The sequence below is a fragment of the Peromyscus maniculatus genome, chromosome 20, assembly GCF_049852395.1.
Source record: "Peromyscus maniculatus bairdii isolate BWxNUB_F1_BW_parent chromosome 20, HU_Pman_BW_mat_3.1, whole genome shotgun sequence".
NCBI classification, from domain to species: Eukaryota; Metazoa; Chordata; class Mammalia; order Rodentia; family Cricetidae; genus Peromyscus; species Peromyscus maniculatus.
In genome coordinates this window covers 45,065,919-45,086,813 of record NC_134871.1, presented here as the reverse complement: position 1 = coordinate 45,086,813, position 20,895 = coordinate 45,065,919, and the positions used below count along the sequence as shown (strand labels likewise).

The following is a 20,895-nucleotide window of genomic DNA, read 5'->3' as shown; positions in this document are numbered from 1 at the left end:
TCCACTCCCAGAGGCTCCAACATTCTTCTGGCCTCCCTGGGCACCAGGCATGCACGTGGCAAAATGTGTTTTTATGTAAACAGAGGAAAAAACACCTATACACACAAATAAAATTCAAAAACCAACAAACAATCCTTCACTGTTTTGCAACAAATCAGTTTGCCAGCCATTTTTGCCTTTTCTCTATGCTGACATCCTTTCTATGTAAAAACTGCTTCCCTTTAAATCACACCCCAATGGCCTATCTGATCTTCTTCTTCCTTCTTGTCTTTTCTTTCTTTTTTTTGAGAACCTCTCACTCTGTAGCCCGGATTAGCCTAAAATTCTCTATGTAGAATATGCTAGCCCAGAACTCAGAGAGGTCCGCCTGCCTCAGCCTCCAGAGTGCTGGATTAAAGGCAGGAGCTACTTGCCTTACTTTTCTATTATTATGATAAAACACCGTGGTCAAGACTGAAGGGATCGTTATCAGCTCAGGACCCCCATGACCAAGTTCTCAGCACAAAGGAAATTTATTTGTCCCAGAGAAACAAAGGGCAGGGAATAAGAGACAAAGACAGGAGACAGAGGGTGAGGGAGAAGGGGAAGGGAACAAGGGAGAAGGGGAAGTGATATCTGTCCCAGAAGTGGGGATAAAGGACAGCCTCTGGATAGAAGAGACAGACAGGGCACATAGACAAATGGGGCTTTATAAAGGTAAAATGGGAAACCCTATCTTAGGATGAGGTGTTTAATTTTAATTAGGCATGTTAATTAGGTGAGCCAAAAGGGGCTTTTGATTGCTGGACTTCAATACTTGGATAGCTGGATCTCAGTAGTCAGCTTCCGGGGAGGTAGTGACCAAATAAGGGACTAGGCCTTGGTAGCTAGCTTTAGGAATGTAATCTAATGGTTTTCTTTAGCAAGACAGAGGGGATGGAGGGGAAGGGCAAGGCTTGCCAGAACCATGTTTGCCATGCTTGGGCTGGCTAGAGTCCCTTCAAAGGCAACTTATAATAGGGACACATTTAATTTGCCTTATGGTTTCAGAGAGGTAGCATCCATGATTGCAAAGAACAGCCAGGGCTCACATCTTGATCTACAGCCATGAGGCTGAGTGAACACTAGGAATCCTGAGTCTTTTGAAACTTTCAAGCTGGCCCCTATGACACACCTTCTCCAAGGCCATACCCCCCTCCCCCCAGTCCTTCCCTAACAGTTCTACCAACTAGGGACCAAGTATTCAAATCTATGAGCCTAGGGGGGCCATTTTCATTCAAACCACCACACCACCTGTCCTAGTTAGGGTTCCTATTGCTGTGATGAAACACCATGACCAAAAGCATGTTGGGGAGGAAAGGGTTTGGCTTATACTTTCTCATTACAGTCTATCATTGAAGGAAGTTAGGACAGGAACTCAAATAGGGCAGGAACAGATGCAGAGACCATGGAGGAGTGCTGCTTACTGGCTTGCTTCCTCTGGCTTTAGGCTTTCATTTTTTTTTTTTTTAATTCTATGTGTCGTTTACATCATTAATTTATCCCATTTATCTTTTCTTTCTTTTTTTTTTTAAAGATTTATTTATTTATTATGTATCCAGTGTTCTGTCTGCACATATTCCTGCATGCCAGAAGAGGGCACCAGATCTCATTACAGATGGTTGTGAGTCACCATGTGGTTGCTGGGAATTGAACTCCGGCTGGAGAGATGGCTCAGAGGTTAAGAGCACTGCTTGTTCTTCCATTTATCTTTTCTTGCACGTGTTCACTGCAAAGAGTCACTGGTCTGGTTCAGAGCCTCGGGTTTCTACTACACTATCGATGCCAGGCCCTCACTAGGGCTCCTCCTGGAATCCTGTTGTTGCCCTCAGCAGGCTTTCTTACAGAACTCAAGGCCGCCTGCCCGAGGATGGCACCATCTACAATGGGCTGGGCCCTCCTCCATCAATCACTAATTAAGAAAATGCCCTACAGGTTTGCCTAGAACCTGATCTTAAGGAGGCGTTTTTCTTGACATTCCTTCCTTTCAGATGATTTTAGCTTGTGTTAGGCTGACATAAAACTATCCAGCATACCACTATGCCATATTTAATCTACTTTCTCAGTTTTTCCCTTGCTTTCTGGCTGGAAATGTAGTTTAGTTGGTTGAGCACTTGTCTAGGGTAACAAAGCCCTGGGTTCAATCTCTAGCACCCTACACAACTTGGCTTGGTGGCACATGCCTATTGAATTGCTTGGGAAGTGGAGGCAGGAGGATAGGAAGTTTTGCCTAGAGTGAGATGGAGGGCATTATAGGCTACATGAAGTCCTGTCCCACAAAAGATTTGTCTACTCTAGTCATTTCATACAAGTGGGGTATTTGTTTGCCCTTTCTTGACGGCTTCATATTATTTAGCATAAATCTACATTATAACCTATATTAAAAACTTGGTTCTTTCTTTTCCTCCTTCTTCTCTTCTTTTGAAACTGGGTCTTTCTATACAGCCCTGACTGTCCTGGAACTCACTATATAGACCAGGCTGGCCTTAAACTCTTCTAAGAGACTGCATGCCTCTGCCTCCCAAGTGCTGAGACTAAAAGCATGCTCCACCATGGCCAGCTCTGCCTTGGCTGTTTCCTCCCCCCCTCCCCAGGCCTCCCAGACAGGGTCTCACTATGTAGCCCTGGCTCTCCTAGAACTTCTGTAGTCCAAGCTGAACTTGAATCCAGAGATCTGCTTGCCTCTGCTGGAATTAAAGGCTTGCGCTACGACTGCTGGGCTAGCTCCTTTCACTTCTTAATACTGGGGCTTCCAGGTGTGCACTGCCAACCAGCTCTAGACTTCATTTTCTTTTTCAGGCTTAACAATAGACTGTGCAGATATAGCTCAGTGGTAGAGTACTTTGCCAGACTCCTCGAGGCCCTAACACACTAGGGCGTAGTGGCACACGTCTTTAATTCCAGCACTTGGGCGGCAGAGGCAGGCAGATCTTTGAGAGTTCATAGGCCAGCCTGGTCCACATAGTGAGTTCCAGGACTGCCAGGGCTACATAGTGAGACTCTGTCTTGGGGAAAAAACCAAAAACAAAAAAAAAGCCACTGGATAATATTCCATTTCCGTGTGAGCGGTCACTTGGGTTGTTTCCAGTTAGCTATTATAATGAACAAATATGATAGAATCGGTATTTTCTTTTTTTAAAAATTTATTTATTTATATATATATTTAATGTATGAGTGCTACCTGCATGCCAGAAGAGGGCACCAGATCCTATTCTAGATTGTGAGCCACCATGTGGTTGCTGGGAATTGAACTCAGGACCTCTGGAAGAGCAGCCAGTGCTCTTAACCGCTGAGCCGTCTCTCCAGCCCCCAGAGTTGGTTATTTTCTACTCTTTGGTTATACACCTAGATGTGGAGTTGCTTGACCACCCGGCAACTCTACTACTGAGACCCCTCCAACGGTTTTCTCGAGGTTGCAGCCTTTCCCACTAACCCCACTTAAGGAGTTTTTTTTTGTCTTAACATCTGTTACCACCCGCAAAAAACAGCCTCCGATTCTTTTCTGCTGTTCTCGTGCTGCCGTTTAGCAAAGGCGTTAAAAGGGCACACCTTTAATTCCAGCTCCGTAGGCAGAGGAACGTGAATCTCTCTGAGTTCGAGGCCAGCCTGCTCTACATAGCGAGTTCCCTGTTTCCCCAATCAGGAATACATAGCGAGACTCGGTCTCAAAAACTAAAATAATAAAAGGGCTTCCTGAGTCCAAGAGAATTGTTACTCATCTCCTCCAAGGCTTCCACGGAACTCCCATCGGAGGAATAAGGCGCAGGAATTGGTGCGGAAGCCAGACTGCCCCGCCTCCACTTCCGGGCGCTTCAGGATGACGGCTCGTTTCCCGTTGTGCGCATGCGCTCTCGCAGGGTTGCCTAGGCGACGGTGCATCCCAGCCTCAAATCCACGCCGAGTCCAGCCCAGCTTTCTTCGGCCCCGCCCGGAGGAAACAGTCGCGCAGCGATGACGTCGCGGGGGCCTGGCTGGGCGTCGCGGACTCCGGAGATGGAGGAAAAGGAGCTGCTGCGGCGGCAGATCCGCCTCCTGCAGGGTGAGGGGGGCCGCGGCCCCGGGAGCGCGTCCACTTGTTTCTCGTGATCGCCGCGGACCCTTTCAGAAGCGGGCGCTGTCGGTCGCGGTCTCCGGACGGTCGGCTTGGGTGGGAGTAGGAGCGGCCGGGTCCGGGTGCGGCCCGCCCGGTGACCGACCCTCTAGGCTTCGGGGCGAGTGAGCGGGCCTCGGAGGGCTCGCAGCAGGAGACAGCGCGGTGGCCTACCCGCGGGGGCTCGCGTCGGCCGGCCTCCGGGCCCGGCCGGCTCCGGAGCGTTCCCCTCCGCTGCCGTTGAGTACCTTTCTCTCGATTCGGGCACAGCCCCCTCGTACTCTAAGGCTGACTCCCCAGGCATCTGCTTCCGCAGCTGAACGTTTTTAGAACCTAGTTGGTCTTGAGAAGTTTTAACACCTTTCCGAGATTCCCCCACCGAAAACACTTAGGGGTCTGGAAAGCCAGTGCTGGGCAGAGTCCAGGTGGCCTGCCCCTTCGGGGCTACTTCTCGGGGTTCCCTCAAGCCGGCCCGAAGTATCTCCTAGTCTGGGCGTGTCCTTCCTGTGGAGGGTGGAGGCAGACCCTGTGTGTGTGTGTGTGTGTGCTGTGAACCGGCCTGCGTGTGTGTGTGTGTGTGTGTGTGCTGTGAACCGGCCTGCGTGTGTGTGTGTGTGTGTGCTGTGAACCGGCCTGCGTGTGTGTGTGTGTGTGTGTGTGTGTGTGTGTGTGTGGGCGTGGGCGGGTTGTGAACCGGCCTGCGTTGCTTCTCTCCTCCTGGGCTCCGTGAGTCACTTCATTGGAAAATCCTTGTGGTGGTGGTGGTGGTGGTATCAGGCTTTTTCTGTGGGAGATACGGTTATTAGCTAGTGCGGGCCGTCAGTAGGTGTATTGTATTGTTTTTTCTGTCTGTCAAGCACTGGGTTACAGAAGCATCCGTTCTGAGGCGATTACTAAGGTGCAGTCTGACTTCTTTTCCATGAGTGGGCAAATAGAGGGCTCTGTGGAAGACTTACCTGTTCTTATCTGGGCACTACAGGTTTCTGTGGCCTGTTTTATTTTTGTTTTTGTTTTTTTATATGAAGTGACACTTGCCCTCAAAACCCTATGGGCCTAGGAGACCAGTGAATAGAAACAGTTATACCTCAAAAGCCGCATTTCCAGAATAAGCAGACAAAATAGTAATGAAGTAGTAATGATGGGGAAGAGCTCGTGGAACTGACAAGCCTAGAGATTTGGGCTGAACTTTTCTATGGTTTCCAGCCACTTTGGGCTGCTCTCAAGTCAGGAAGGGGCACAGGAAGGAGACTGTGTCTAGGGTATTAGGGTAGGGGTAGTAGTCTTGATTGTTGCTGTTTTTATTATAGGCAGTTTTTATTCACACTTCCTAGATAACTGAACCTGTGACTCTGCCTTCTCAGGTCTAATCGATGACTATAAAACACTCCATGGCAATGGCCCTGCCCTGGGCACCTCAGCTACTCGATGGCAGCCACCTGTTTACCAGGGTGGCAGGGCCTTTGGTGCCCGCTACTCTCGTCCGAGTCGGAGGGGCTTCTCCTCACACCATGGCCCTTCATGGCGCAAGAAATACTCCCTTGTGAATCAGCCTCTGGACCCTTCGGACCCAGCCAGTGATCATGCTTTGCAGGCATCCATCAGGTCTGGGGACAGCCAGCGTCCTGACCCCCAGCAGTATGTACTGGAGAGACAGGTCCAGCTCAGTCCAGATCAGAATATGGTTATTAAAATCAAGCCACCATCAAAGACTGGGCCCACCAGTGCTTCAGGGGCCCCGCGGGGCTCCTTGGAAGACTACGACGAATCCTGGAATGACCAAAGACCCCAGGGAAGTGAGGTCGAGCTCCCTGGTGGACAACTGCAGCCTGCAAGGCCAGGAAGAACCAAGGTGGGTTACAATGTGGACGACCCCCTTCTGGTCTGCCAGAAGGAGCCTGGCAAGCCTCGGGTGGTGAAGTCTGTGGGCAGGGTTAGTGACAGTCCCTCTGAGCATCGGCGGACAGTCAGTGAAAGTGAAGTTGCCATCAGGGCACACTTCCCATCCTCGATCGTGCACCAGCGTACTGGTGTTGCCCCGGGCCGGAAAGTAGGCCCTCATTCTGCAAGCTACGCTGAACAGCTCATTGGAGACCAAAGAGCAAATACTGGCCATGCCGACCACCCAGCTTCCTTGGGTTCAGTGGTGGCTCCGGTCAGACCGGCAACAGGAACCAGGCAGGTCAGGGAGGCCTCACTGCTAGTGTCTTGTCGGACCAGCAAGTTTCGGAAAAACAACTACAAATGGGTGGCTGCCTCAGAAAAGAGTCCACGGGTCACTCGGAGGGCTCTCAGTCCCAGAACAGCTATGGAGAGTGTGAACAAGGCCACTTTTGGCACAGTTGGAAAGACAGAGAAGCCACAGCTTAAAGTTGACCCAGAGGCCAGGCCTGAGAAACTGGCCACATCATCCAAACTTGGACCATCTCCCAGCAAATACAAGTGGAAGGCTTCCAGCCCCTCTGCTTCTTCCTCTTCCTCTTTCCGTTGGCAGTCAGAAGCTGGCAGCAAGGACCATACTTCTCAGCTCTCCCCAGTCCCATCTAGGTCCCCTTCAGGGGACAGACCAGCAGTGGGACCCAGCAGCTTGAAGCCCCTCTTTGGAGAGACTCCGCTCTCAGCTTACAAAGTGAAGAGCCGTACCAAGATTATCCGGAGGCGGGGCAGTACCAGGTGTGCATCTTTCCATCTTGCAGTATCCTATCTAGGTGGGTGGGGTAGGGCTCATTAAGGCTTTTTGGCTCCTGAGTTAGGGAGTTTGGAGCCATTGTGTTACTTTAGCTGTGTTCCCTTCCGAGTTCCCAGGTTAGGGAAAAAGAAGGCCAATGTTGGGTCTGTTCAGCCCCACCGATGTGTGGCCCAAGCTGGGAGCTTTGTGTGTGATTTTGGGTGATGCTTCTCGTAGGAGTGAGGCTGGAGGTAGTGTTGTCATGTAGAGATGTGTCAGGTAAAGCTTGAGTGATTCAGGGTCTTGCATGGTGGGGGGGTCTCAGCAGGAATGGGGAGGCAAGAGCTCTGATACTGGTAATGCTGGCAGACCTATCCTTTCTTCTGTTGGTGAGAAACTAGGAGGCCATTTCGGGTAGTTTCCCTTCTAGGGAGGGGGGCTGGGTTCAAAAACAGGGTGTCATGCCAGGTTAGGTGCTTGGAGAGCAGCACCCTGGGTCTGTCTAGTGTATAGCAGTGTGTAAATGCTGCATGGCTCTTCTGGCCAGAGCAGTGGGTTATGTGTCTGAGCCGGGGGTGGGGGTGGGGGGGGGTGGACTCGGGGGCTGGGCTCTGCCAGGTGTGCCTGGACTTTCTTGCTCTGTTTTTATTTGAGGGCTTTAGGTTCCAGGAAGTCAAGCTTTGTGGGGTGCTGTGCCCTGGCCCAGACAGAAGGATGCACCATTTGTGTTATGGTGGGTGACAGTGAGAGGGGCTGGGACACTGCATTTCCCAGGCTCTCCCTGCGCTGGGCTCTCTGGCCACCCTCAAAGTGTGCTGAGGTGTTGGGTGGCTATCGTTCCAGAGCAAGCAGAGTGGTTTTACATCCTAGCTGGTGGTGGCCAAGTGATCAGGCTGAGCTACTGCTTTATGAATACATATTGCTTCGGAGATCACTATCCTTGCATGACTGTGGGAGACTGAAAGATGGCATCCTAGAATATATGGTTAGGGGTCAGAGACTTCAGATCAGCTGCTGATGGCAAACACTCTCTGCTTACCAGACAGTGTTCTTCCAAAAGACACGTCCTCTCCTTGCCGTGAATCCCACTAAGGGAAGTTCTTCCTGCTGTCGTTATTTGGTCTTCGGCTCTGTATAAGCTCATTCCTTCTGGCTCTGTGCTCCAGACAAGTGCTGTTTGTAGTTATCTGACCCTCAGTCCCATCCTCATAGTGCCTAAAGATAGATTTGTTCTTATCATGCTGTGCTGGGGACCTTGGAGGGGGAGTTTTGGAGCAGCCTTGAAGATGTGCTGGGGAGATGACATTCAGAGCTGAAGTTAGCTCCTTTTCAGGAGCGCAGTCCTTCGCCATCAGCTTTTCCTCTAGTTTTGCAGGGCCTCATCTGGCTTGGAGAAGGGCTGGGGCAGGGGCAGGGGCTGGAACCACTTGGAGAGTATGGCAGCCTGTGCGGTCTCCAGACGAGGAAGGTGCTTGAGCAGATCTACCCAGTGGGCATATTGGTAGTTTTGTGTGTTTTATCTCCATAGCCTTCCAGGGGACAAGAAGTGCAGCCCCTCAGCCACCACCACCACCAGAAGCCACCTCTCCCAGCGGCGGAGACAGGCCCTCCGGGGGAAGAACAGCCCCATTCCGAGGAAGACTCCCCACAAGGGTCTGATGCAGGTCACCAGGCATCGGCTGAGCTGCATGCCATCCAGCCGGGCCCACCTCTCCACCAAGGAAGGTATGACAGAGAGGAGGGCTCTAGGCACTGGCTGAGGATGAGCTGCACTCTGCTAGGCTGGTTCGGAGCCATGTTAGGAGGGTGGGGCATGGGACCCAAGAGAGAGGCCAGAGAGAGGGGTGGGCCGGACACGGCCGGGTTCTCCTTGGGCAGTTGAGAAGGATGGGTTAAAGAGGCTTTCAGCTTTGGGCGGAGAAGATGGAAAGTCTGCCGGTGTTGCTTGGGTGTGAAGAAGGGCTGTGGGCTCCTTCCTGGAATCTTCTAGGTCAGCATGATTTGCTGTGTCTGTGGGGTAGAGTGGCGTAGAGCCTGGGGACAGCAAAGGTGGTTTTCTGTTGGTAGGGGCCGACACAATGTCCCCCAGCCCCATAGGTGGGCAGGGGAGGGTGCGAGGTGAGGGGCCTTGAGTTCAGTGGCTCCCCCTGTGGTGTGTTGGGGTTCCTGAAGCTGTTGCTGCTGCTGTCACCACTAGGGTGGGGGAGGGGATAGCCTCATAATTGTAGACAGACACGGTGACTGCAGAGTGTCTTGGTATTTCTGTTGCAGGAAGGACTGTGGGGAGTCTTTCTGTCTCTTCACTTACCTGCTTACCCACTAAGCATGTGATGGGCACCTTGGGGTCAAGAATTGTCATGCTGGTTCCTGGGGATGCTGAGCCACATCCCACTGGAGGCAGATGGCTGCTTGAGCCCTTGTAGATAGCCTGGACAATTGGCTTTGGTCAGTAAGGTGTCCTGAGAACAAGAAAGCAGAAGAGTAGAGTTATGGGTGCAGGGAGGGTGTAAACACTAGGTAGGCATTGGGAGTGCTTTTTGAGACTTAAGTGAGGAGGGGAAACAGTATTCAGGTATGCAGGTGAAGGCCGTAGTTGAACACAGAGCAGAAGGAAGGTCATATAGCCAATGTGCTATACAAGCTTGGAAAAGGGGATGGCCCCAGTGGAAAGGACACTAGGTCATGGGGGAGGGAGGCTCTTTTATGCCACAGTAAGGAAAAGGAATAGGTTCTGATTGCGATGTCAAGGAGGGGATAGATGAGGGAGCCAGGAGACATCAGGAACATCAGGTGGCAGGATTGGGCTAGTGGGCTGGAGCAGACAGTGAGTCAGGATGGCTAGTATGCAAGACCTTGCATGTGAGGTCAAGGGAGGGTCGTCATCTAAGCAGAAAGTGAGCTGTGGAAACAGGATGCTGAGCCCGTGGTTGGTATGGCTACTCAGGTAGCAGTCCCAGAGACAACTACTACACAACTCCAGATAGACAGAGGTCACAAGGGTAGGCTATCCACAGGAGGTAGGCCTTGCCAGGGTTTTGGCCAAGGAGATGAGAGTGACAATAGTCATTTCTCTAGGCTGGAGCCTGGGTAGATTTGGCTTGCTCCAGGAACTGGCTTATGGTTTCCTTCGCGCCCTCCCGCAAGGCTTACTGTCTGCCTCTTTACCTTGCGTGTCCAAGAACCCCAGCCTGAATGATAGTCAAGGCTCTGGCCAGTCTGTTTGATTCCCTGGGCTGGGGTCTTGCCATTGCTGAGTGGAGCTTTTCTATCTCCAAGTGGGTCCAGCCCCCAAGCTCATGTGGATGTTAGAGGTCAGGGTCTCCCCCGTACATGGAGTCAGTGGATAAGGGCTACCCTTTCATCTAGTGCTTGGGGGTCTTCTCTTTCTCCAAGAAAATGCTTATCCCTAGTTCCAGATCTCTTCTTCATGCCAGTACCCTGGTGCCTAGGGAGGGACCTGGTTGCTCAGTAGACTTTGGGTGCCCAGGAGTGGGGTAGCTTAGCCGTTTCTGGCCCACCCCTTCTCCAGGTCACTACTCAGCCCTACTGTGTGACCTAACAGCCAGCAGAGGGCGCACTTGCCCCTCTTATCCCTCCATCCACCTTTTTCTGGTAATTGATTGCCTAATTTCCTCTTTATGTGAAAGAAAGCAGATATCAAGTAATTTGCAGCAATAACCTGCTAATGCTGGGCCAGTATCGAAACTCCCCTGTTCATTTCAAGTGGCAGATAAAACACTAATACATAATTATCCTTGCAAATTGGATTGTTTTAAATAACCAAAAGGCTACGGCCAGAAGAAAGCGATCCCATCTCCCTCGAGTTACTCTTGCAGCGTAATTGCCGCGTTCAATCAATTTCCCTGGCATTAGAAATTCCATCACAATCAACATTAAGCTTTATTCATTGTGATGGCTAAGAGCCGGGCCATTTCTCCTCTTTTTCTTAACTGGCAAAATTAATCAGGGAAAAGATTTTAAACATTTACCCGTGCGAAAGAGGTCAGCGCTGCCACTATATTGCTCAGCAGATAAGGGGGCTAATAAAAAGAAAATTGAATTACTAATGATCACCAGGAACCGAGTATATAAAACCTGGCAATCGCCAGTTCAGGAGAAGGAGAATCAATTTTCTTGGGACAAGGTGTGCTCATTTTTTATTTTGGCGCGTATTATCAGCAATTTAATTTGAGAGCGCATAAACAGGAGGAAACAGTTAGGGAATAATGAGCCTGGAGGTGTAAAGTGCTGCAGGATATATGCTGTACACAATTTATTTGGCACAACAGATAATCGCTTTAATTGAATTCAAAACTGCATTGTTCAGCAGCCATGGGGCTGCTCATGCCTGGGGACCAGGAGTGTCAGAAGGGTTCCAGTCTGATGTGGTACCTCCCTACTGGTCAGCCTTTGGTTGTGGGGTGGGGTGAGAGCCCCCAGAGAGAGCCCTGAGGGGGCCAAGGAGGCATGTGTGCTAGGTCTGCTGCTGAGACCTGCGTGGTCTGCCTCCCATGGACAGATGCTAGAAAAGGCATTTGGGGAGGGATGAACCTTTAGGGATGTGGCAGTTGGTAGTTACCATGTGATGCTGTGCCTTGGTCACTGTGGGGATAGAGGACCTGGGAGTCTTGGAGTGAGTGCCCAGGCTTGCTCACCTAAGGGCATGGCCTAGAACTAGTATTGTCTTGGCTCCCTGAGCTGTGTGCATAGGGTGCTGTTTAATCTGACACAGCAGCCAACTTTTTACCTGCTGCCCTAAGTTGGGGCACTGTCAACTTACTTAGTATCAGTAAGTTGTGGGCTTCTCACCAAGAGCCTCTTGGAAAGCACTGCCAAGAAAAAGCCATTGTGGGTAGACAGGCTGTGTGTCATCACTTCTCAGAGGTAGGCTTGGATAGGAAGACGCTTCTCTTTTATCTTCCCATGGGAGATATGTGGCCATTGCTTTCCTTTTCTGCTTATAACTATGTCTTAAAATTTTGGTCTTGGGACTTAGTAGTTAATAACTACATTTACTGCTCTTGTAGAGGACCCAAGTTAAGTTCACAGCTGCTTATAATTTCCGTTCCAGGGGATCTGTCACCCTCTTCTGGACTCTGTGCATATCTGTATGCATGTGTGGACACACATATACTTAAATCATTTAAAATAAAATAAAAAAATATTTTTAAAAACAGGGCTGGAACAATGACTTGGCAGTTAGGAGCATATCCTGCTCTTCTAGAGGATCCTGTTTGATTCCAACACCCAGGTCAGGTGGCTCACGGCTGCCTGGAACTCCAGTTCTAGGGGGTCTGACACTCCTAGCTTCCATGGGCATCTGTACTCAGGTGTTCTGTGCGCGCGCGCACACACACACACACACACACACACACACACACACACACACACACACACACAGTTAAAAATAAAATGAATTGGCCAGTCATAGTGGTGCACACCTTTAATCCCAGCATTCTGGAGGCAGAGGCAGGTGATCTCTGAGTTTAAGGTCAGCCTAGTCTACAGAGCAAGTTCCAGGACAGCCACAGAGAAACTCTGTCTCAAAAAACCAAAAATAAAATAAAATAATAAAATAAATTTAAAAAATCTTTTAAAGCCAGGCTGTGGTGGTACACACCTTTAGTCCCAGTACTTGGGAGGCAGAGGCAGGCGAATCTGTGAGTTCAAGGCCAGCCTGGTCTACAAAGGACAGCCAGGGTTGTTATGCAGAGAAAACCTGTCTTGAAAAACAAAAATAAAAACAAAGAACAACAAAAAATTCTTTTAAACAAACAAACAAACCTTGGCCTTGCCCTGGAAATAGAGCCTTCTTAGGTAAAGGGTTAGTCTGGTAGGTTCTGGGTTGGGGCTTGCTAGAGGGCTGGATAATAAGGACTAGGTGAATTTTCACTGTGGTACTGTACAGATGGTGGGCTGACCTCAGACCCATCTGCTTCCTAGGCTTTCACAGGGGCCTCCTGGGCATAGGTACCTGCCTCTAGTCCAGAGTTCTTTAGCATGTGACAGGAACCATCTCTCACTTCACCATGGTAGGCCTGTAGGATGAACATTTAACATAAATGTTACCATTTATAGGTAAGAAGCAGAGTGGCCACTCATTTTGGGTCACTGGCAGAAGGGTAGGTAAGGGTTTTGGCCCCTTGGCTGGCCAGGTATCCCTCAATGAAGGTCCTCTTGTCCTGCCTAGCGTGAGAGTCTGCTGGGATGGGTGCTCAATCCCAGATTCACAATTTTTTAAGGAAGTGCTCAGGAAGTCCTCCCCATGTAAGCACTGTTAGCGTCTTAGCTCTGTACTCACTCTGCCCATACTCGCTACAAAGTGGGCAGCTCTTTTCCCACCCTTAGCCTAGAGCTGGCACCCGTGGAGGCTGGGAACCCCTCAGATGTTCTGTGTTCTCTGGGAGCTGATCCTGCCCTCTAGCTTCTAGCCATTCTGGAGGCAGCCTCCTCAGAGCTCTGGCTTGTCTCTCTGTGTTTGGGTGAGCCCTGCCTTTATATTGTGGTAGGACAGCCTCTCCATTGCCACTCTTGGCTGTGGAGACAAATGTGCTCAAGCCTGCTGACCTGCTTGATCTCTTGTGCTGTCCTGCCCATCAACTTCCTCCTTTGCCCCCTTAAAGTGCCTTGGGTCCCCTGCTGCCGGCAGAGTTCCCAAGCAGGCATTTCTGATATATAGGGGTCCTTTCAGAATCACTTTTTCAGCTATTCTGGGGAAGAGGCAACTTGCCAGGTAGCTTTGGGCATGGGAGGAGGCTCATCCGGATTCCTCCTGTAGTCCTAGCTTCATGCTTAATTTGTCCACTGATCTGTGGTACTGGGGATTGAACTCAGGGCCTGAACATACCTAAGCAAATGCTCTGCCACTGAGTTCTGTCTTCAGTTCTCGTTTTGCTTTTTATTTTGGGACAGTCTTACTCGTTTTCCGGTTGGCCTTGGCCTCCTGCTGTAACCCAGAGAGGCCTTGACTGGCGCTCTGCTTCAGCCTCCTGAGGAGCTTGGATAAGTTAGCCTTCTTACTTCACCGATTTATTTTTAAAGCCTAGGTTATGTGTGCAGCCTAGGCTAAATATGTCGTTAAGGATGATCGTGAGCCTTCCGCGGCTGCCTCCCAGTGCTGGGATCATAGGCTGAGCCGCTATCCTGGCTTTCATTTCTCCTCCTTTGCCAACGTACTTTGGGGCTCTTGCTTCTGATTAGGTCTACCTTTTCTCTGCCTAGCTTTGGCCCTTTAAAAGCCCTGCCCCTTTTTGAAGACCTTATTCCTTGGCCAAGAACTGTTCATTCATGGGCCAGATCCCACCCCTCCTAGCCAAACCCCATCTACTCTGGCCAGACATTAGATTTTGCTTCTTCAATAGGTCCTCCCTCTGAATGCCTTTCCCATCTCCAGTCAGACTTCTCTTCTCTGTGAGTAGACCTACCCACTCTGGCTAGCCATTTCTCAACACTGTGTCTGCCTACTGACTTTTTACAATGTGATCCTTTTCTCTCAGATATCCAGGGTCCCCTGCCTTCAATCAGGCAACTGCTCAGTGCCCGAGGCCAGCCTTCCAAGCCTATCTGCTTTAAGACCACACGGCATTCCCACTTCCCGCTTTTCTGCCTTCTGTGGATTTCTGCATCTGTTGTCTGAATTGCCTCACTAGAAAGATCCTGCATGAGGGTTTTGTCCTGCTCTTGTCACGTAGATGTGAGTCCTTGGTGCAGGGCAGGGTGGGTTGGCTTCTTTCATTGCAGAAACCAGAAGAAGCACTGTTTGGAACAGGGTTCTCCTCTGCAGAGTGCTTCTTCTGGGTGACGGTTGTTCTCTCCAGTTCTCTCACCACACGTGTTGGAAGCCAGTACCTGGCCTCACTCCAGAGCTCCTGTTGGGTGAGCGAGCCCTGCTGCTCTGGGGATACTTGTCTCATCTGACTTAGGCTGGGCAGGGTTTGGTCAGTATATGGGCCAGGAAGGTGTGCATCATGGTGTGTTTGATTGCCTGTTGAGAGAAGCGCTGCTCATTTGGGAGATCTCAGGTCTTTCCAAGGCCCAGGACTGTTGGAGCATCATTATACTTAGCAACTGAGGATGAGAGCGTCTGCAAGGAACTGACCTGCCAGTGGAAACCTGTTGGGATATTGTTCCTGCCTGTGTCAAGTGTGCCTGGTGGGTCAGGACCAGTAGTGGCATACCTGGGGGGTCCGTGAATATCTCATAGCACTGGCTGGCTATGGGAGGGCATTGTCTCACCACTTGTGCCACTGAGGGAAGTTGGGGAAATGTAGGAGCAGGCGTGTTGGCAGATGAGAGTGCCCACACACCGGCTCTACAGCAGCACTGTGAGCTGCAGTCTCTCAGGTGCCCAGTCCTCTGCTTGGCCCTGAGCTGTGTGGTCTCTAGGGAGCTGACTTCCAGTGGAGTTCAGCCAGAGCCCAGAGTGGTAGCACAGAGCTTTAGGAGTGGCAGCTTGGTTGTGACAGCATCTTTCCTTACCAATAGCCCTTGGTGGCCTTGGCTGGCTGCTCTCTCTAATGCAGCCCAAGGCATGGGTCTTGTCTTGTAGGGGAGCAGGGAGCTGCAGTCAGAACCCCAGGATAGACAGCAAGAATGCATGCTGCTTTCTCTCTAGTCATAGCCCAGCTGAGGTAGCCAGCAGGTGCTGTGGGGAGGGTTGTGGCAGTACATTGGAGCCTAGGGTGCTTGTTGGGGTGCTCAGGGAAAGCTTGGTGCACCTGACAGGGAAGGGCTCAGGGCCAGGTATCTGAGTGAGAGTCAGGCTTGATAGGCACTATTTAATGCTGGGTGATGGGATTACCCACATTAGCTACAAGTTCTAGAACTTGGCTGAGATGATTGTGCACATAAAGTAGCTCAGCCTATTTGGGCTGCTTGGTGTCATTGTCTTGCTGAGGGAATTTGGACCTCCTATGTTCTTTACACTGCTCTCTGGTTTTTGTTTTTGTTTTCTGTGAAATAAAAAGTTGACTGGCCCCAGGGTCTCTCTGCAGATCAAGGAGCTGGAACCTTTAGGTGTTTCAGACCAGTGTGGTGTTTCTCTGTGCTGTGTGGTAGCTGTAGCTGCCGCCGCTGCCTGGGAAGCCCTGCCCAGTGCCTCAGGGGTCTGCGATCCATTGTTGCTCACTGGTTTGCAGCTGGGCTGTTCGATTTTACTACGGCAAACACTGTTAAAGGGCGTGAGAGCAGTTAAATCTGGAGTCCTACTTTCATAAGGGAAAAAAGAAAATGCTGAATTAGGCTCCGGGAAAGGCATCGGCAGCGATCCTTGGATCTTGCATAAATTATCAGGCACGCTGGAGGCCTCCAATTTTACGTTTGTCGAAACCATGCTAATTAATTATTCCACAAGAATTGGCGTGAACACACATGTGAGCTTGCCCCTTCTGACTCCTGGCTTGGGAAGGATGGTGGTGTCAGGGTGGCTAGAGCTTGTATCTCTGAGACAGCAGGCCCCCTCTGGCTTAGGACAGTTTGGCTAGCTCCTCTGTAAACAGAAGTGAGAATAGTTCTCTTGACGCTTTCCTCCTGAAGAATCGCCTGTCTTCTGGGTGTCCTGACTGACTTTGAATCAAATACTACACCTTGGCTCCTGAGCCTAGACTGGCTTAAGAATCTCAAGAGCTTAGCTTAACACTGGGTGCTGGGCTGCAGAGTTAAGCTTGGGCCAGCTGCCTCTTGCTGGGCCGTCAGGGCCCATGGAAGCTGCTGACTCCTTTGAGGATACATTACTGAGCCCCCAGGGATTTTCCCCAGGAAACATGGCGTAGGAACTGTCCTGGAAATCATCTCCCATGACCTGGTCTGTACTCACGCACATCAGCAAGGCCTAGAGGCAGCATGTGGATACAGTTTAGCATACTCATCCTTTGTTTGCTACCTGACAGTGGCATGGGTGCCAGCTGCAGGCAAATGCCCCAATGTGGAGTTGGTACCAATTTGTGGTGGGTTGTAGGTTTCAGGACATAGTGACAGGGCTCTAGGTAGGCCAGGAAAGGGTTCCGTACCCAAACCTGTGTCATGAGTGTAGGATAGATTCAGGGGTCAGGGCACAGCCCATGAGCCAGCCTTAGGGCATAGCTTTCCAGTGCTGGCCTGTGCCCTGATAGTGGGCAGCTTTCTGGAACCTTTTCGTGTTGGCTAGTCCCCAGGTAGGTGGTTGGTGGTCTTAGGAAGGTCGTCAGTCTCACTGTAATGGGGCAGGTGACAGAACTCTGTGAGCCGGGGGCACACCCCTCTGGTCGGGAGAGGTACTTGAGGAGTTCCACCCAGCTTGTTCCTGTGAGTGCTGTTTTGTCTGTGGTACTGTGTCTACAGTGGGTCCCTGCCTGGTATTGCTTCTTAAAGCATTTGGGGCTTGAACCTGGGTATCCTATATGGGTTTGGCAAACCACGCTGTAAGGATCCAGACAACCCCTCCCTCTGAATCCCCCAGTCAAGATGTTTCACATGATGGAGAGCAGAGATGGCACCGTGTACCAGACAAGCTGGCTTTGGTCACTAGTTCATGACTTAGGTTGCTCAAGGGCTCTTCTCAGGTCTGCTTTTCCTGCGATGGGGGACCTTCTAGAACCATGCAGAGCCAGAGGCAGCAGCACTGTGATTAGTGCTTAGAGACACGAGTCCTGTGGAATGATGTTGGAAGTTGCCTGGCGTAGAAGGGTATACGCATGATGGGTTTGAGAGCATCCATGTAGAATTGTTTTTACTGCTTAAGACAGCTGGGCATGGAAGACAGTTGGGTAGTTGGGACACAGTGTTCTGGAATAGGCAGGGTTCCTCTTGCCTTCCTGCCAGGGAGCCTTCCTAGGTTGCTTCTCCACAGTGAAAGGGCCTGACCTTATCTCCTCTGGTCAAGGACACTAAATAGAAAGGGTATTATTCCCTGCAGAATCTCATTGGGAGCTCCAGAGCGGCACCCCAGCTAGGGCTGGCTGAGGAGGACAGCCAGGCCTATGGGGCATAGGAGGTGCCTGCCGAGGGTTCTGGGGAGAGGTAGCTGAATGTGGAGCCCCTCTCACTTCATGGACTGGCCTTGTGGCGAGGAGCAGGGTATGGCTTCATGGGGCTAGAGGTCAGGCTGCCATCGCTGCTTGAGGGTTGTACAGAGACCCTGTTTTGCGCCTGTGCTGGAGCCCAATGATGACATTCTGAAATTAGCCAGGGTGTGTTGGAGTTTGACATGAGCAGCCAGCTGGCTGGGCCTGCTCCTGCTGCTCTGCTAGCCAGTGGTTCTGGGCCTTACGACTGACAGCTATGTTTAGGGTCTCTAAGGCTGTTATGTATGCTTTGCTCAGAGAGTCTCTAAAAACAGTCTTTGGCTCTTTCCTTCATGCCTGGGTCTTCTTATTTTTAAAGGGAAATATATGCCTGGGTGGGGTTCATCTGGTTCTAGCTCAGGATGGCTTCCTGTTCCCACAACTTGATTTGGGCATCAGGGCTACTGGGCATCAGATACTGGTGAGTATCTGAAGGCAAGGGCAGTAAGTCACTTTCCCATGCCAGGGACCCTGATCTGCCCCGAGAGTGAGGATTGGTTGGGGCTAACAGTGCTTGAAAGTCAGCAAGCAATGAGACCAGATAGGGAGGGCTCGTGTTAGGACCTCACCTACCGCAGAGTCCGGTCCGCCTGAGCATCTGAGGAAGCGGTGGGTGGGATGGAAGCGCTATGGATGTCTAAATGTGCAGTCTGGGGCTGGAGGGATGGCTCAGAGGTTAAGAGCACTGACTGCTCTTCCAGAGGTCCTGAGTTCAATTCCTAGCACCCACATGGTGGCTCACAACCATCTGTAATGAATTCTGGTGCCCTCTTCTGGCCTGTAGACATACATGTAGGCAGAACATTGTATACATGATAAATAAAAATAAATAAATAAAAAGAAAATGGAATTCTCTAAAAATAAATAAATAAATGTGCAGTCTGTTAGAATTTCATTCTAGGTGTAGCTTTTCAAAATTATTACACGTGTGTGTGTGTGTGTGTGTGTGTGTGTGTGTGTACAGTGTGCACACGTGTACCACACCATGCATGTGGAGGTCAGAGGATGCCTTCCATCATATGGGTTCTTGGGATTGAACTCAGTTTATCAGGCTTGGTGGCAAGAGCTTTTATCTGCTGAGCCATCTTGCTGGCCCTTTTAGCTGTTTTCTATAAGTTAACTTTGTTTTTCTCCAAATACTTTATAGTTTTCATGTGACTTTTTTCCCTTTGACCCATGAGTTATAAAAGGTACTTCTTAATTTGCAAACATGTGGGGATTTTGAAGTTATTATTTTAACTAATAATTTCAGTTTGTGTGTGCAGTTGGATTTCAGACCATTTGATGTTTCTGCAGAGTTATAGCTCAACTTGTGGTTTTGGTAAATTGCATTTGAAAACAATGTTGTTCTGGCTGGCCGGAAACTCACCGAGACCCACCTGGCTCTGTCTCCTGAGTACTGAATGCTAGGGTCAAAGGTGTGCACAACCACGTCTGACTTTCATCTAGTCATTTTCTCAAGTCCAAGTCTAGAGGAAACCTGTTAATACTACTTTAACGCCTTGGTGCTGCAGTTTGAACTCAGGGCCTCACAACTGCTTTTCATGCTCTGTGGCACTGAGCTGAGCATTCAGCCTGCCACAGTTGTTTTTTAGTTTTTCGAGACAAGGTTTCTCTGTGTTGTTTTGGTGCCTGTCCTGGATCTCGCTCTGTAAACCAGGCTGGCCTCGAACTCACAGAGATCCGCCTGGCTCTGCCTCCCAAGTGCTGGGATTAAAGGCGTGCGCCACCACCGCCTAGCCTTTTAAAAACTTTTTATTGATTCTTTGTGAATTTCACGCCATACACTTCAATCCCACTCATCTCCCTGTCCTTTGATATCTGCCCTCCGCCCTTGCAACCTCCCATGGAAGCTGTGGCGTGTCACAGTGTGTCACACAGTATACCCTTTTGCCCAGACAGCGTTATTTGCAGATACTCATTGCCGTGAGTCGTTGGACTGGCTTGAGGAGTCGTCTGCTCCACCATCAGAACTGGATCCTCTCTGGGACTCCTCACAGATGTCCTGTTGTTGTCCTGTGTCATGGAGATTTGCAGCTTTGGGTCTTCTCTGTGTACTTGCTCAGCGAGGAGTTACTGTAATCAGAGTCTAGGTCAGGCTGGCTGGAAGGTCATTTGTGGTGCTCTTGGATGGAACTCCCCAGCCTGAGGACTCCCTTGCTGGCCTTCCTCTTGACAACTGCAGCCTTCCTGGTCTACGTCCTCTTTGGGAACATGTGCTTAGATGGAGATCCATCCTCTCATGATGTCTTGCCCACTGGAATCTGGAACTGAATGCCTTCCTTTCCCTTGATGCTTCGGTCCCTCTGGTGGTTCCACCAAAGGAAGATCTGTGGCTGCAGGATCTGGGGGTGTGGCCGTCTCAGGGCCGGGCTGGGTGTGATATCATAGGAATTCCTGGAGAGGAGACTGCATTCACTGTAGCCTTCTGCTTTTCGTGGATTTTCGGATTATTCATCCCCTCTCTTGTGTCCATGGACATGGTTGTGGCTTAGTGTTGCCAACAATAACTTGTTGGCTGTAAAGGGTTCTCATTCCTTACACAGGAGGAAACATGGATTAGGCAAAGCCTGCCAGAGAGGAGGTCTTCAGGGCCAGGAATGGTCAAGAAAGCACCACATTCACATAGCCTTTTCAGGGCTCATGGCCTTCTAAATTGAAGATTTAGTCTGAATGCATAGAAATTGATGAAATTTACAAAGAAAATCTATAGCTGGGTATGGTGACTATAAATCCAGCAGCTTGTGATCATTAAGTGTCCAGTTATTTGTGGCTTTGTTTGCATGTCTGTCTCTCAGGCCTGGCAGGAAGGAACCCTGGCCTTGGAGATAAGCCCCTGGGTCCCAATCTTCGTTTTGGTGCTTTCGATCCATAGGTCTTTAGGGGCTTCCTCAGGGGCCAGCAGCTGTGCATGGCCTGCATGCTTATTTCCACTGCTGACTGGTCCCTGCGGAGTCAGGACAAAGTATCCAGTTGGAGTGGACTGGCAGGTCACTGCTGTAGAGGAGTCTTCTGACTAGAAGCAGACCACTGTCTTCCCCATTCCCTTTCACAGCCCTGAGTCCCACAGCCCTGAGCCCTGA

The 20,895-nt window shown here is 50.4% G+C and overlaps 1 protein-coding gene across 1 annotated transcript in view; it reads left to right on the top strand.

Moving 5' to 3' along the window:
- Positions 1-3,565: 3,565 nt before the first annotated feature.
- Zc3h3 (zinc finger CCCH-type containing 3) overlaps positions 3,566-20,895 on the top strand; it is an 84,051-nt gene continuing 66,721 nt past the window's right edge. The window contains exons 1-3 of the mRNA XM_016007647.3: positions 3,566-4,057; positions 5,470-6,778; positions 8,302-8,498. Of these exons, the coding sequence (XP_015863133.1) occupies positions 3,970-4,057; positions 5,470-6,778; positions 8,302-8,498 (1,594 nt within the window). The 5' untranslated portion in view covers positions 3,566-3,969. The remainder of the gene's footprint in view (positions 4,058-5,469; positions 6,779-8,301; positions 8,499-20,895) is intronic.